The 13,985-nt window shown below is 57.1% G+C and overlaps 1 protein-coding gene across 5 annotated transcripts in view; it reads left to right on the forward strand.

Annotated features, from left to right (window-relative positions):
• Positions 1 to 7,516, forward strand: part of RAI1 (retinoic acid induced 1) — a 132,555-nt gene extending 125,039 nt beyond the window's left edge. For all 5 annotated transcript variants that reach the window (XM_054042639.1, XM_054042638.1, XM_054042641.1 and 2 more), the window contains 3 exons: positions 3,441 to 3,534; positions 5,778 to 5,827; positions 7,414 to 7,516. In XM_054042639.1, coding sequence (XP_053898614.1) covers positions 3,441 to 3,534; positions 5,778 to 5,827; positions 7,414 to 7,428 — 159 coding nt within the window. In that variant the 3' untranslated portion in view covers positions 7,429 to 7,516. The remainder of the gene's footprint in view (positions 1 to 3,440; positions 3,535 to 5,777; positions 5,828 to 7,413) is intronic.
• The last annotated feature ends 6,469 nt before the right edge of the window (positions 7,517 to 13,985 follow it).

A 13,985-nucleotide genomic window follows, 5' to 3' on the forward strand; every position in this document is an offset into this window, starting at 1 on the left:
TATCCGTCCCAATAGAACACAGCCGACTTTCAAATAGGGCAATTAAAACCCCCCACAGGGCCCTTTTCACCAGCGAAACGCCACGTGCCCCCTGGTGGGAAGCCATTGGAAACCGGAACACCAATTAATGAGCAGCCATGTGTCTTTAGTATTCATTTGGGGCCACATCCTGCCAACTCCAGTGGGAAGTCAGCCTGGGTAAAGACTGCAGGGTTTGGCCCTGTATTGAGCTTTCCTTGGCGTCCCCAGACTTCACACAGTGTTAATAAATAGAAGAGGAAGATGGAAGGAAAAGGGGATTTAAACATTCACCAGCCAAGTCTTATTAGGAAGAGCCAATACCTACCTCGTTTTGAGTCAGACACGTGATCCTTACCTGCTGCTGTCGACTGGCTCCAAATGGCACGTTAGCATGTTCACCTTCACCTCACCAGCCTCCATGGCTCTAGTTACATTCCTGCTGTGGATGGGCGGTGCGCGACGGAACAGTCTCCCATACCACCCTGCCCTGGCCCCTCATGCGGTTCCGGTGCTGTTGCACACACAGTAAATAGCAGCACCACAGATGCAGTTAGACAGCCAGGCTTAACGGTGCGTTAATAAAAAGCCTGAGGAGCAACAATGAAAACCTGCCAATTGTCTTAAGAAATGTTGCTCCCAGGAAATTAAAAATAATGCACGGGCATAGATTGGGTTTGTCTGGCGATAGGTATCTTATAACTACGCATCAGGCCCGGGCAGAAGCTGAAAACAATGGGCGAGATTCTCAAAAGCACCCAAGTGATGTATTTGCACAAGTCCCATTGACTTTCGGTGAGACACGTGCTCCTTTGAAAATCCCACTCATGATGCCTATTTTGGCCTTCAATTAAGCTTTCTTCATGCGGGAAGGTGACCCTCCATGTTCCCATAAAATTGTGGAGATCCATCACCCGTGGGGACTCTGAGATCTGCTGGAAGCAAACTGTCCCACTTTTACCACAGCTGGCTTGGCATGCGTCTCAGGTGCAATGCTAGCTAGGAACAGGGACGGAAGGGGAAGGGGAAATGGGATGAAGAAACAGAAGCTGCCTGGCCAGATTCCACAGTGACGGGCAGAGTAGAGGGCAAAGGGACCCTTCTTCCCCTTTTCTTTTCTGCGCCAAAAGGATCTAGTGCAAGTAAGACGCACCATGAGGGTAATTAACCACTGGGACAATTTACCTAGGGAATGTGATGGTTTCTCCAAGCCTTTCAATCGAGACTTGATGTTTTTCTTAAAAAAAACCTCTAGATCCGTCAAAATTGGATGCAGGGGATAGTGGGTGATGTTGTCTGGTCTGGGCTATGCAGGAGGTCAGACTAGAGGGTCATAATGGCCCTTGTTCAGCTGAAAGTCTATAAATCCATGGTTTTACCAAAGGGGCAGCCGTGCCCCAAAACACCAACTAGCTTGAGGCTGTCAGTGGATATGCCACATTGGACTGTTCTTACAGTGTCCCTCGGCCTGGGCCATTTTCACTGTCGGGTGCATTTACACCTGTGCCTAAGTGTGTCTGCTCATTTGTACACACACCGTTCCACAAGCAGAATAGACAAGCTCAAAAGCAGAGTGATGATTAGCTTCTCCGGGCAGAGCTCTCTTCTGCGCCTTCTTCCGTGTCTCTGAAGCACCATGCTCAGCAGTGGGGCCACTGAACTGGTAATAATTCATCATCAGAACCTGCCGGGCAAAGGAGAGCCAATCAGGGCCAGATCCTCAGCTGGTGTCACTCGGCATCGCTCCATTGGCTTCAGCAAAGCTAACCTGATGGATGACGGCCGAGGATCTGGCCCTCAGAGTGTGGCGAGGGATCGCTGGGTGCAGATAATGGGATGTTATAAAGCGTTCTGCTGTGTTTTTACAGCATGTCATTACTGGTATTTAAATAGCTTTATGAAATAATCAGGGTTGGAACATTTTAAACATCCATTCGCCCTCAGTCCCCAGCTGCAAAGCCCCTAAAGGGGTGGGTCTGTAGCGATTGCTCAACCATCCCTTGTCTTGAACCGCCATTCGCCTGTACCTCGCACTTGTACTGTTCTAAGTGATGTACCTTGGAGTTGCTGAGTCTCATGACGGGGGGAGAGGCACAGGGCCAATTCTGCTCTCGAGCTCTGCTGTAGAGCAGGCTGGCATGAGCTAGGGCTGGCGTGAGTGAGCGGATGTGGCCCGAGGATATGCTAATGCAGTGAACCCCATGTCATGGCTAGGAACTGGGATCAGTTAGCATGAGGAGGGTGGATCGAACAGTCAATTCCCCGCAGTTCCAGGGTTTTCATCTTTCCCTTCTGGGCTACGCTCCACTTGCATCCTTCCCTCTGGGCTCTGCAGGTTGCACAGTGCAAGGTGCCCTCTCTCTCCTGACCCTTCCACCTGCAGGCCCCTGGCTGGATGTTCTCCAGCACAGCCGTTTGACGCAGTGCAGCGTACGCAGACTCCGAGTTGTACCAGGCCTTGTAAGGGACAGCTCGTGTTCCCAGAACAGTGCAGAAAGAGGAGCACACCCCAAAATCCATATACGTTTCACACACAGCGCAGGGCGAGCTGGAGACTGGAGCACATGAAGAGCCGGGATTCTAGACCCAGCTCTGTCCCTGACTCAGTCGCCGGCCTCTGACAGGTCACTCCACCTGTGGGTGCCTCCGTAAAATGGAGAGGACGACGCTTACCTAGCCCACAAGGGAGTTGTGAGGATTAATGAATATTTGGGAACTGCTTTGAGATCCTCTGATGGAAGGCACCAGGAAGGGCAGAGTATTTTGCCTGTTATACATCAAGCAAGTTCATTGGGCAGTCACCGGAAGAGTGTTTTGTCCCACCGCAATAAGAGGAGTTGCCTCCCCTGACACACAGTCAGGTTGCATTAGCCCCACCCCATCCCAACACCCCACTGGGCTAATGCCCTTTTAGAGCATAAAGGGTTGCCACAGCCTCCGAGCGTTCAAATTTGGGTCTGGTTACCGGTGTTCTTCGGCCTGCAATTCTGGTGCCAGTCACCGGAAAAGGGGTGGTTAACAAAACCCAGTGGTAGGCCGTGGAGAGGACAGGGTTAAAGGCTATGTCCATTGCACTAGGAAGGGGGCAGGAGTGCTATCCCAGGGACCAGCCATGTGCCCACTGAAGTCAGTGGGAGCAATGGAAGCATGTTCTGTTGCCAGATCCCCGGTAAGGGTTACACCTCACCGTCCTGGGGAAATGAATGAGTGTGGTAACGCTAGTAGGGCTCAACCAGGCTTTGTGGGGCTGAGGAAGGAATGGGATAAATCTGAACCTGGTGGGGATGTGAAGGTGGCAGCTTTTCCTGGCCTTTCCGTGGCTGCCAGGGGACTAGCTAGTTCTTGTATCTGGGATTTACTTTGCTGGACCTCACTGGATTCTCTCTCTCTTTTCCCCCGATGCCCCGTTGGTGGATTTAAAGAGATGCTCTAGTTGCCAACAAGCAGGAGCAACCGTTGGGTGCTGCCACAAGGGATGTGTCCAAACCTATCATTACGCATGTGCCATTGACACAGGTAAGGCTCGCTTAGGAGCGGAGGGAGTTGGGTCATGAGGGCTTGAAGGACCTCAACTTCCTGCTCCCCAGGGTTCGGTTGTTCCTGGCGCGATTCCCGAGTCCCGTGCATGAGGAGAGTTCTATAAGGTGGGGAATAAGCGTCCATTGCGGCTGGCTCAGAGACCCCCTTTCTGAGTGTTAACGATCCATGGGATTTGGGGGTTCATAAACGAGAGGCACCAGCGCATTGCACCCAGCTTTGTCTGTGCTCCCCAATGCACTTCAGACCCGGCCCTCCGCCCCTCATGCCGGGCCTGAGTTCCCTCAGCAGGTCTGCCAGTGCACCACCAGTTCTGACCCGCGTGCCTCCTATTCCAGGCCTAGTCCCCCCTTCACAGGAACCACAGCTGGTCTAATTACTTTGTATTATGTCCTATTTGTGATCATTCACAGGGTGGCCCTATGTGGTTAGAACAGGGGGGCTGGGAGTCAGGTCTCCTGCATTCTACGCCTGCCTCTGCCATAGGTTTGTTGCATGTCCTTGGGCAAGTTACTCGATCCCACTGGGTTTTAGTTTCCCCCTTTGTGAAAGGGTATAATGGTACTTCCCATTCGTTCATGGTGCCAGAGTTACTGGTGATCTGTATCGGGAAGGCTTCAGAGAAGGGAAAAGCCTTTTTAACAGGCCAGGATCAAGTGTGTTATTCTATGCACGCCCCTGCAATCGATTTTGTTACCACCCAGTGTCAGTTTGCCGTGCATGTGCGCCAGAGAGATGGGACGGTATTTATGTGGCAGTCAAAAACCACTGACCGGGTCTTAAAGGTAATTTCAGCGTGGCACCGTTGGGCACTTTGCCACGGCCAGTCTTGGAGCCTCACTCTGTCCCCCACAGATTTCAGGGAGGATTTCGTCCCGGCCAAGGGACTTGTGCAGGGAAGGGCATTGCAGTATTGTGGAGTTCGTTGCCATGTTGCAAATTTGTCGTAAGCAGCCAGATGCCCGTTGGGGGAGCTGTAAAGAGCTCACCCAGCCCCTCTCCTGGAGGCTGCTAGGAGAAGGCGGTTCGATGCAGAAAGGCAGGGTGAGAAAGGCAAGAAAGAATGAAGGGTGAGAGTGAAAGGACGAGAGCAGTGTGGGGTGCTGGGCTGAGGGGGGCACTTCTGATCCCATCCCTGCCATCCGCTCCCTGGGGTTGAGTCCCCGCCATACGCAGCGCCTCATGGGAGGGAGGACCCCACTGCACGGAGATGTGGGCCGTAAGCAGTTAAGGTAAAGGGGCCAGAGTCAGCCCTGTAGATCTCCGCGGGAGTCACACGGTTGGGCCTGGTGTTGGGAAAGCGCTTTTGAATCAAAGCAGCCACAAGCGTTCTTCCCCATCCCCTGTGTCTCTGTGTCCCGTCCTCCTGGCGGCCTCACTGGGGGGGAGCTGTCGGAGGAGGAGGAGGCCGTGAGCAGCCCCGGCCTCTTTCACAGCTTGGACTGCCGTACTGTCAGCCTCGCAGACATCCACTGGTACTGGGAGCTTTCCCGTGGAGAGGAGAGGCCTGGAATTGCTGCCAGCCCTATTCCCAGCTAGCGCCAGCTCCCCCAGCAGTCACCAGGCACATGTGCCAGGTTGGGATGGGGCGGGACCGGCTCCACCGAGCAAGATCTCCCCAGACTCGACCCTGTGGACGGCCTGCGTCAAATCCCACCAGGGGAAGAAGTTTGTCCAGTCTCAGCTTAGCCCTTTGGCAGAACCATGGCCGCAGCAAACCCCATCACTCATTTAGCGCAACGAAGTGCAGTTGGCAGGAGAGACCCGAGTTTGGGGCCGAGGGGCAATGGTGGGACTGGGGCTTTAAGAGCAGGTCCAGGCTGAGGAGCTGAGGCAGAGCTCTGTGGGTGCTGCAGGTCGAGGGTGAGGAGTCCTGGGGGAGCCGTGGGGGGTCTGGCACAGCCCCTGCCGGGCTCTAGTCGTGGCTGACGTAAGCCGGGCTTCCCATCAGCCGGGAGCGGCCCCTCTGGCTGCTGGAGGAGGAGCCGTTATGGACACTAGAGTGAGTCCCATTCAGTCCACTGCAGGACAATGCCTGTGACAAAGGGGAAATCAGCAGGGGTAGGGAGAAGGCTTCACAGCTCCACCACCGTCCCCAGCTCAGAGCACTCAGTCCGCGGGCTAATGGCGGGTAGAGGTGGGTGGTTGTGAGAGCTGGGGGGGACGACACACAGCTGCCTCACCCACACCCTCTAAAGTAGGGCTCTCCTTTCCGTTCGCAGGTTGCTTATTAACTGAAGAGAACTTCTCTCTGAAATGTCCCAAACATAAGGTGAGTCCAGAGCCCCCCACCCAGGAATCTGTCCTCTCCTCCTGGCTTCCCCGGCCACAGCCCTGGCAATTCTGTGTGTTCCCCTGCACAGCCCCCAGCAGGCTGAGGGGAGTGGGGGCTGGCTGGGGTAGCCCCACTGCCATCCTCCCAGCCCAGGGGCTCAGCTCATGGCCAGCCCTATGGAGCAGGAATCAAACCCAACGGCCTGCCCTTCCCGCCTGGCCTTCAAGCCACCTCTGCACTCTGGCCGTGTCGCCCTCCATTCCTGCCCCCAAATCTCAGCTCCCTCTGAAGCCTCTTTAGACACCTTGCTCTGTTGGCTTCAGCCTCTGGCAACTCGTCCCAGACGTCTGTTGCCCTCCTGGGGAAACGCACCCCCTGATTTCCCTTCCAGCTCCCAGAGAGATGGAGTCAAGCTGCCTCTAGATTCCTGCTCCGCGGGCGGCCTGAGCCGTTTGCGCCTGTCGGTGTTGTTCTGCCTGGCGTAAGCAGGCAGGGAACAAAGTGAGGTTGAAGCGGGAGCGTTGGAGGGGAAGGGGAGGGCGGGGGGGGGGGGGAGTTCACTGCTGATGCCACCACCTCCCCACAAAGCAGCAGGAGAAGGGCTGGGACTAAAGGGCTTTGTCTTCCCTCAGGAACTCATTTCCAAATGCTGACCGGGGGGCCCGATAATTTAATCAGCGCTAAAAGCACTTCCTGCCTCTCTCCTTCCCCAGCTACAGCACGTGCACCTTATTACAGGCACTCAGACGGGAGGTCGGGGCTGCACAACCCGGATCCAGACTGGGAACGTGCCCACAGCTTGGGGGTTGAGTGTTTGGATGGGGGGCGGGTTGGGCCAGTGCCCAGCTGTCGTTTGTAATCCGGTCGGGACAAGACCGGGCAGGTCATCACCAGCTGGTCTGATGAGTGGGAAGAAATGTGCAGATGTGTCTGGTAGCTGCTCCAGGCTGATGCCCAGGGAGGGAAGCCAGGGGCTGTGGGCCCGGGGGGAATGCACAACACCCCGCAGACCAAGAGGCTCCCACTAGCGGATTTGTTAAGCTGAAGTTGCAGAATGTATAGCTGAGGGGGGAGGGACAGGCCGTGCAGGGCAGTTCCTCTGGTACAGGACCAATGGCGAAGAGGACACCAGCGTGGGAAGGATGGGACAGCAGCGGGGGGAGGTGCACGCATCCCTTTCTCTGGAAGACTCTGGGGAGGGCAGGATACCCGCAAGCCAGCAGATGGCTAGCATGGCACTGAATCCAAAGGGACAAGCCAGAGGAGGGCAGGTTGCTGAGAGATGAGTCCTTCTGCCCCCCGGTGGTGGCCGTTCTCTCTGTCGAGCCGACAGGCTGCAGATACAGGCCTGCAGCCTGGCTGGAGCCAGGCCAGCGCAGGTGAGCAGTGCCAGCCACAGGGTGAACCCGGGGAGTCTCATGCCACCCTGTTCCCCGTGTGCTGGCGAAGCCAGGCCTGGAATTCAGCCAGCTCAGCGGGAAGGCGACACCATTCTCGCGCCTCCTCGGAGGGGGTGGACCCCCCAGAGCAGCAAGTTAACCCTTTCGCTGCCGATCCATTAACCTGTTCGGTTTCTTTTGCAGAGGCAGCCGTTATAATCCATCTGCCGGGAAGTCGCCCCTCCGCCAGGCCCAGGTCACCCCAGAGGCTCCTTGGTGCTTGTCTCAGCGGTGGCTGCCAACGACAAGATCCCACAGGGAAAGGCAAGGACGAAAGTGCAGAATGTACCCATCTGCGTCCATTCCCCCGGGCAGTAGTGTTTACCTGGGACGGGGGAGCACCCAGAATACAGGCCAGGTGGGAAGCCAGTTCCAGGTTCTACTTCTTCCCTTCTGCTCCCCCCAACACTCTACCAGAGCCATTCCGGATGGGCACGGAGATCCAGCTCCAGGGTCTTCTTGGAACTCTATCCAGAGCCATTCCAGGTGGGCACATAAAAGCAGTTCCACGTTTTTCTCCTCCCCCCTCTGAACTCTACCCCGGAGCCAGTGGGCAAAGAAATCCAGTTCCAGGTTTTTCCTCCTCTCCCCTTTAGGACCTGTAACTGACACTGATAGTAACACACCTGGGACAAGGCCCCAGGTAAATCCCGGCCTGGAGCATTTTCAGCACCTCCCTTTGAAGTGGATTCTGGGTACACCTGCTGCGGTGGGACTCCGTTGACCAGAGAACGAAGGCAGCGCGTGGACGGTGGCTTCTCTGACCCGGTCCCAGATGATGCAAATAACAAAACCCATGGCAAACACAGACTATGTTTCAGAACTACATTAGCTGCACAGGGGTGGGGAGGGTGGGGGGGGGGGGGAGGGGAGGGGGTACAGTGTAAAAGGGTTACTGACGATGTTGTCTTACTCTGGAACAGCCGGACTATGAGAGCTTTCCAGTCCTCCATATCTCACTCTGATCTGATCTGAGATGTTGCCTTCAGCAAACCTCATGGTGTCTGTCTGTATATATGTGCTCGACATGAGAAAAAAAATGGCCTGATGTTTGAAACAACACTTTGCTCTTTTGGTTTGGTTTTTCATTTTCAGCCCCAGTCCCCTGCCGCGAGCCCCGGGGGGGGCGCACGTGGGCAGGCGGGGGGCGACTGGCAGAGGCTGCTGCGGGAGACGCTGCGGGGGTGGAAGTTGGTGTGTGCATGGGGAGGCGGAAACGTGGTTTCGGCCCTTGGAGGTTCCCCTGGTGCAGCCACACTGAAGGCTGGGCTGAGCTTCTGGACGGGAAAAGGGAGTTTGGCTCATTAGAATGATCTCAACCCCGCCTCCCTGCATTGTCTCTGGGCCTTCAGCGCCTCCCTCTTGCCCCCTCTCCCACTCCCTCTGGACCGCACTTGTGTACTGGTGTGTGCTGCTCTATGCACCCGCAGCAGCTCAGGCAGGGAGTGACAAGCAATACTTATCCATTAGACCAGTCTGGACCCTGCCCTGGCTGCTGGCTTCAGCAACCCGGCACGCCATTCTTCCCTCTGTACCCAATGCTGCCTGCTGCTGCTGTGTGCCATGCAAAGTCCCAATCCCTCCCTCCTCCCCCGCCATGTGTGTTGGTGAGCTTTACGGCTGCCCTTTCCCCGCTGCTTGGGCTAGATAAGAGTGCATCGTTGTCATAACCAGGAACCACAGAGTGACCAAGGGGCCTGGCTGGCAGCTGGGTTCTAAGGAGCAGATGTGGATTTTGGCATTAGTCCTAGTCACCCTGCTGGGCAGAGATTTGTCAGATCTCACCCTCTCCGCAGGGCTGGCCTGGCTCGGTACGCGGCTGAGAGGCCACCTGCACCCTGCCCTGGGGGTCACACCTGGGCCAAGCTCCCATCTCTCCGGTGTGCTGGAAACTGGACTTCTGGGCCACTCAGACCCCCCCAGCATTTTTCACCTCAGCAAGGGCAGTAGCTGATCTGCTCTGTGCTGCCCCTTGTGCCCCGACGCTGGTGGGAGTTCGGGTGGGCGAAGGGCACTCCCTCGCCGTACCCTGTGACGAGCTGGCAGCCACCATGCGGAGCAGACAGTTCAGTCACTGAGCAGCTGTAGCCTGAGCCGGCCCAAACAGCCGCTAGCATCACCTCCTGCTTAAAAGCGTGCTCTAAAAACAGGCCCATGTGACGGGAGAGGGGATGGGGTCTGCAGTGGCCTCTCTCATTGCTGGGCTGGGTGACCCCTGGGGCTGGCTAACTGGGCTCCAGCTGGAGGCGGCTGGGGCTGGAAGCAGTTCTAGCTTTGTTCCCATCCTTTTTTCAAAACCAGTGAGTCCTGAACTCACAGATGCCTAACCAGGCGACCTTCCAGCGCCCCTCGTTAGAATTGCCCTCGGAGAGCAGCCAGCAACCATTTAGAGCTGTAGGAATTTACCAGCTCCTTCCCCTACGCACGCACACTTCCCTCCATTAAACCGGCATACAGGCGCCCCATGGCTTTGGTTCCCCAGCATTGCTGGTTGCAGAGACACTTGTGACCTGGCCCCTTTGCCACTTAGCTGATTCACTCCATGATGTCACAGCCCATTCTTTGTTCTTGCGGGAATGCTGCCTCCATCACAGGGGCTGGAGGGATAGTAAATGGATTGGGCTGAACGAGACGGAAACAGCCCGCTAGCGCAGACCTAGACCCGCCCGGCCCTTGAGTGTGTTGGCCCATTGACACCCATGAGACGACCTACGGGAGATTTCCAAAATCAGATCCATGATAGTCAGCAACGTAGAGACACGAGCTAGAGCCGCACGCACAGGTTAAAGGGGTCGGAGGCAGTTTGGGTTGGTATTTGTCCAAGTGTGTTGGATGGGATCGTTACTGAAGATTGGCCATGCTGCCAGACGCCAGAAAGAATGAGCCCATCTGAAAATGAATTGCTGTAGAACCTCAGAGTTACGAACGCCAGAGTTCTGAACTGACCAGGCAGCCGCACCCCTCATTTGGAACTGGAATTACACAATCAGGCAGCAGCTGAGACCAAAAACAAAACCAAACAAAAGCGAATCCAGTGCAGGACTGTGTTAAACGTCAACTACTAAAAAACTAAAAGGAAAGCAGCATTTTTCTTCTGCATAGTAAAGGTTCAAAGCTCTCTTCAGTCACTGTTCAGTTGTAAACATTTGAAAGAACCACCGTAACGTTCTGTTCCGAGTTACGAACGTTTCAGAGTTCTGAACAACCTCGGTTCCCGCTGCGTTTGTAACGCTGAGGTTCTACTTACATAGATAGAGAAATGATAGGTGTTTAACATCACACTCGGGTTGGAATCACACATGGTTGGATGTGAGCAACAACCCCCCCACCCCCAGCCTATCCCCAACAGTCTAAGCAGTTGTTGCATTGCGCCAGACAAGAATCTGGACCCCTCCCCAAGCAAAGCCAATTCACCCATTGTAACCTGTCTGTTGGTGGTAGTGTGCGCATTTCATGCTGCCACGCTTGGCTAGCCATCTCACCACCACTCACCTCGCCCTCAATGTTTGCTGGCCAAGAACTGTCTGTTGTTTCAGAAGCTTGCCACGGACCATGGGAAAAAAACTATCTGCGTCCCTGGCACCATTGCCTGACATCCTGGCTATTTTTAGTGGCATCTTGTACATATGACTGTAAAATGGTAAATCGTGTGTATTATATATTGCCTCATTATATAGTGTATATATATGTATACATATACATATATATAATATATATGAAGACTGTACATGTTAAGACTAGTGTACTTATTAGTATATTGCTTCACACTGAAGATTGTGTGTAACAAGCTGTTTCTAAAAGATGTTTATTTTCCTTAAGAGTAAAAAACAGGTCATTGCATTCAGAACGTCAATAAAGATTCAACAATTGTTTTGGAAGTATGTGGCCGTCCAGCCGTAGCCCGTTTTTCTCCCGCCGACCCTCCTCCCCTGGCAACAGCTGAGGAAAAGAATGCAGGTTGCAACAGTGATTTCCCGCTGGGCCTTTTGTCACCAGCAGTGGTTCTCACTGACTCCCCATTCCCATCTGTTCCTAGGAGGGTTCCCTCTGTGCACACATCCCCAGGATAACATGAGCAAATGGAGTTCTGGCCTGCCCTTACTACTTCCTTTCCTCCCCTTGGCCCGCCTTCAGGGACCATGCCAGAATGGCTCAGCCCCCATTGGCCAGCGAGGCTGGTAGCCTGCCTTCATGCTGCAGCACAGCAGGGGATGGGTCTTGCTCACCCCAGCGGTTGGCTGGTGCGCTGGTTGCTGTTCTGTTTTCTGCAAGGCTGCCTGTCTCTTTCGGCCCAGCAAGCCAAAGCTCCCTGTCCGCCTCCCACGCTTGACTGCTGCGTCCTCCTGGGGCCTCGCCAGTATCCACAAAACCCAGCCTTGCTCCTGGCCTAACCATGTCATCTCCCCCACTCCACTGACTCCCCTGGTTTCAGCCCAGCACGGTCCAGCTTCTGGGCTCGGAGCCCCTTCCCGCATCTGCCCTGGCCCAGGGTCCCCTCAGGTCTCCTCCTGCCAACACTGCTGGCCGTGTCTGGCCAGGTATCATTAGCTCATGCAAACACCGCCCTGCCATAGCAGCACCCCTCCCCTGCCCCCCAGCCGCCAGAGGGAGCCCCCAAAGCCACCCTGCAGGCCGCCTCCAGACCCCCTCTGCCACCTGCCGCGCATGGCCTAATGGCTGGGGGGAGCTGGCCTTTAGTACCATCTCCAGCCTGGTTCCCACCTGCGGAGCCTCACTGCCTCTGCCGGCTTTGCTTGTGGCTGCATCGCTGCCCGACGGCGGTGACCACATACCAGGCACTGGCACAGGCCGGGCTCCCACGGCTGGGCTGGCAGGGGGTATCCCGCTGCTTGTGGGCACTGCTGCTGTGCCTAGCTGGGGCACAACACGGTGTTGGAAACGGCTCCCCTGAGGTCCCAGCGCAGCCAGCTCTGGCTTGGTCACCCTAACTGGACTGGGGGGTGTGATGAGAGCCCCAGGCGGCAGCGAGGGCTGCGACAGACCCACGCGAGGCTAACGTCCCATGCTGAGGGCTGCAGGGATCTAGGCTAATGATGCCACGGTGGTAGCACTGAGGTGGGTGCAGAGCTGCAGGTCCAGCAGTCAGACCCCCTCGGTAGCAATGAGCCATACATAGGCTGGGATGCCTGGCACAGCGGGGGGAGCTGGTCCTTGGGCTGCTGTCCTGCTGCTCCCACAGGCCCCAGCCCCGGTGCTGACAGCGCACGCGCCCTGCCAAGCCAGCAGAGCAGCGTGGGGGCATGGGGCAGGCGGGCCAGTGCAGGGAGCCAAGTGGATTGGGGGCAGGCGGGGAGCGCAAAGGGCTGGAGAGCCAGTGAGGAGAGTGATGCCCCCTAGTGGGGGAGCGATGTGCCACACCGGCGCACTAGGCACTGACAGAACTGGGGGGAGGCCCCGTGGGACCAAACGCTGCACAGACATAGGCCCTGTTGGGCCACTCCACCGCGGGGCCAGCCAGAGTCCTGCCCCCGCCCCACCATATCAACCCAGCTGAAGCCTGAGGATGTGACTAGTGACCCCGCATTGGTGCCCCTGCCCTTCTGCTGTGATCCGGGCACATGGGGCAGGCACCTGCCTACAGTGACCTGAGGGTCACGTAAGCCCTGCCCTGATAGGTTTTGGGCGGGGGCGGAGGGGGGAGAGGCTGTCCCACAACACAGGCAGGCCCATGCCCATAGCCCCGCTTTCCTGTCTGGATATAGCCGGGGAGCTCATCCCCCGTGCCCCGTCCCTGGGGCCTGCAGGCTGAGAAGCAGCCCCCCCGCCCTGTAGTGCTGGGCTGGAGCGCAGGGTGTGTGTGTGTGTGGGGGGGGGGGGGTTTGCATATGCACAAATGGGGCTGCGCCAACGCATGGGCTCAACTGTCAGCTCTGCCCTGTGCAAGTGCCACTGGGTGCCCGCCGTGCTCCTGCCATTACACAACCCCATGGGACGTCTCCCGTGAGGCCTACTGCCCTAAAGCCCTTTTAGCCGTGCCCAGCCCCCTGCCTGCTGCGGGAGTGTCCCCTAACCTGGCCTTGGCCACAGCCACCCCCTAAACAGCTCACGCAAAGGGACTGCCACCACTTCCTGGGGCCTGAACCCAGTGTCTAATAAACTCCTGCTCCCCCGCGCCCCTTGCTCAGGGCCGCCTTGGGACCGCCTCACCCGCCCTGCGCTTTATGGGCGCCGGCAGCGCGCCCCACGTCCAGCATCGCTCAGGCAAGCTGTGCCTAGGCCTCGGGCAGAAACCCAGCCATTGCAGTGGGGCACACAGCTCGTCTCTGCCCGTGCCCACCCTGGGCGTGCCCTGGAGGAGCAGCCATGGCTGGGAGAGCCTCTGCTCCAAGGGGCGGGTCCAGGCTTCCTGGTGGAGGCCCCGTGTGACGCTTGGCCGTGGGGTGTGTGGTGACGGTTTAGCTCACATGGATGAGGCTCAGACGTTGGGGGGGTGATGTGTCCCCCCCCAGGAAGAGACCCTGTCCCTGATAGCAGCTGCGGGGCGAGTGGAGGAGGGGCCAGCTTGCTCCCCGTCCCCCTCCCCTCCCTGCTGAGGGGATGGGGGCCAGTGCAAAACTGGGCCTGGCTCCGCTCAGCCCTCCTGCCCTGGGACACAGACCACGTTCCTCTCCCCCCACCGTCCATGCCTGGGGTCGGCTCCTCCCAGCCCCATACGCCCCCCTGGCCCAGCCCAAGCTGCTCTGCTGCGTGCTGAT

This window comes from Malaclemys terrapin, chromosome 10 (assembly GCF_027887155.1).
Source record: "Malaclemys terrapin pileata isolate rMalTer1 chromosome 10, rMalTer1.hap1, whole genome shotgun sequence".
NCBI classification, from domain to species: Eukaryota; Metazoa; Chordata; order Testudines; family Emydidae; genus Malaclemys; species Malaclemys terrapin.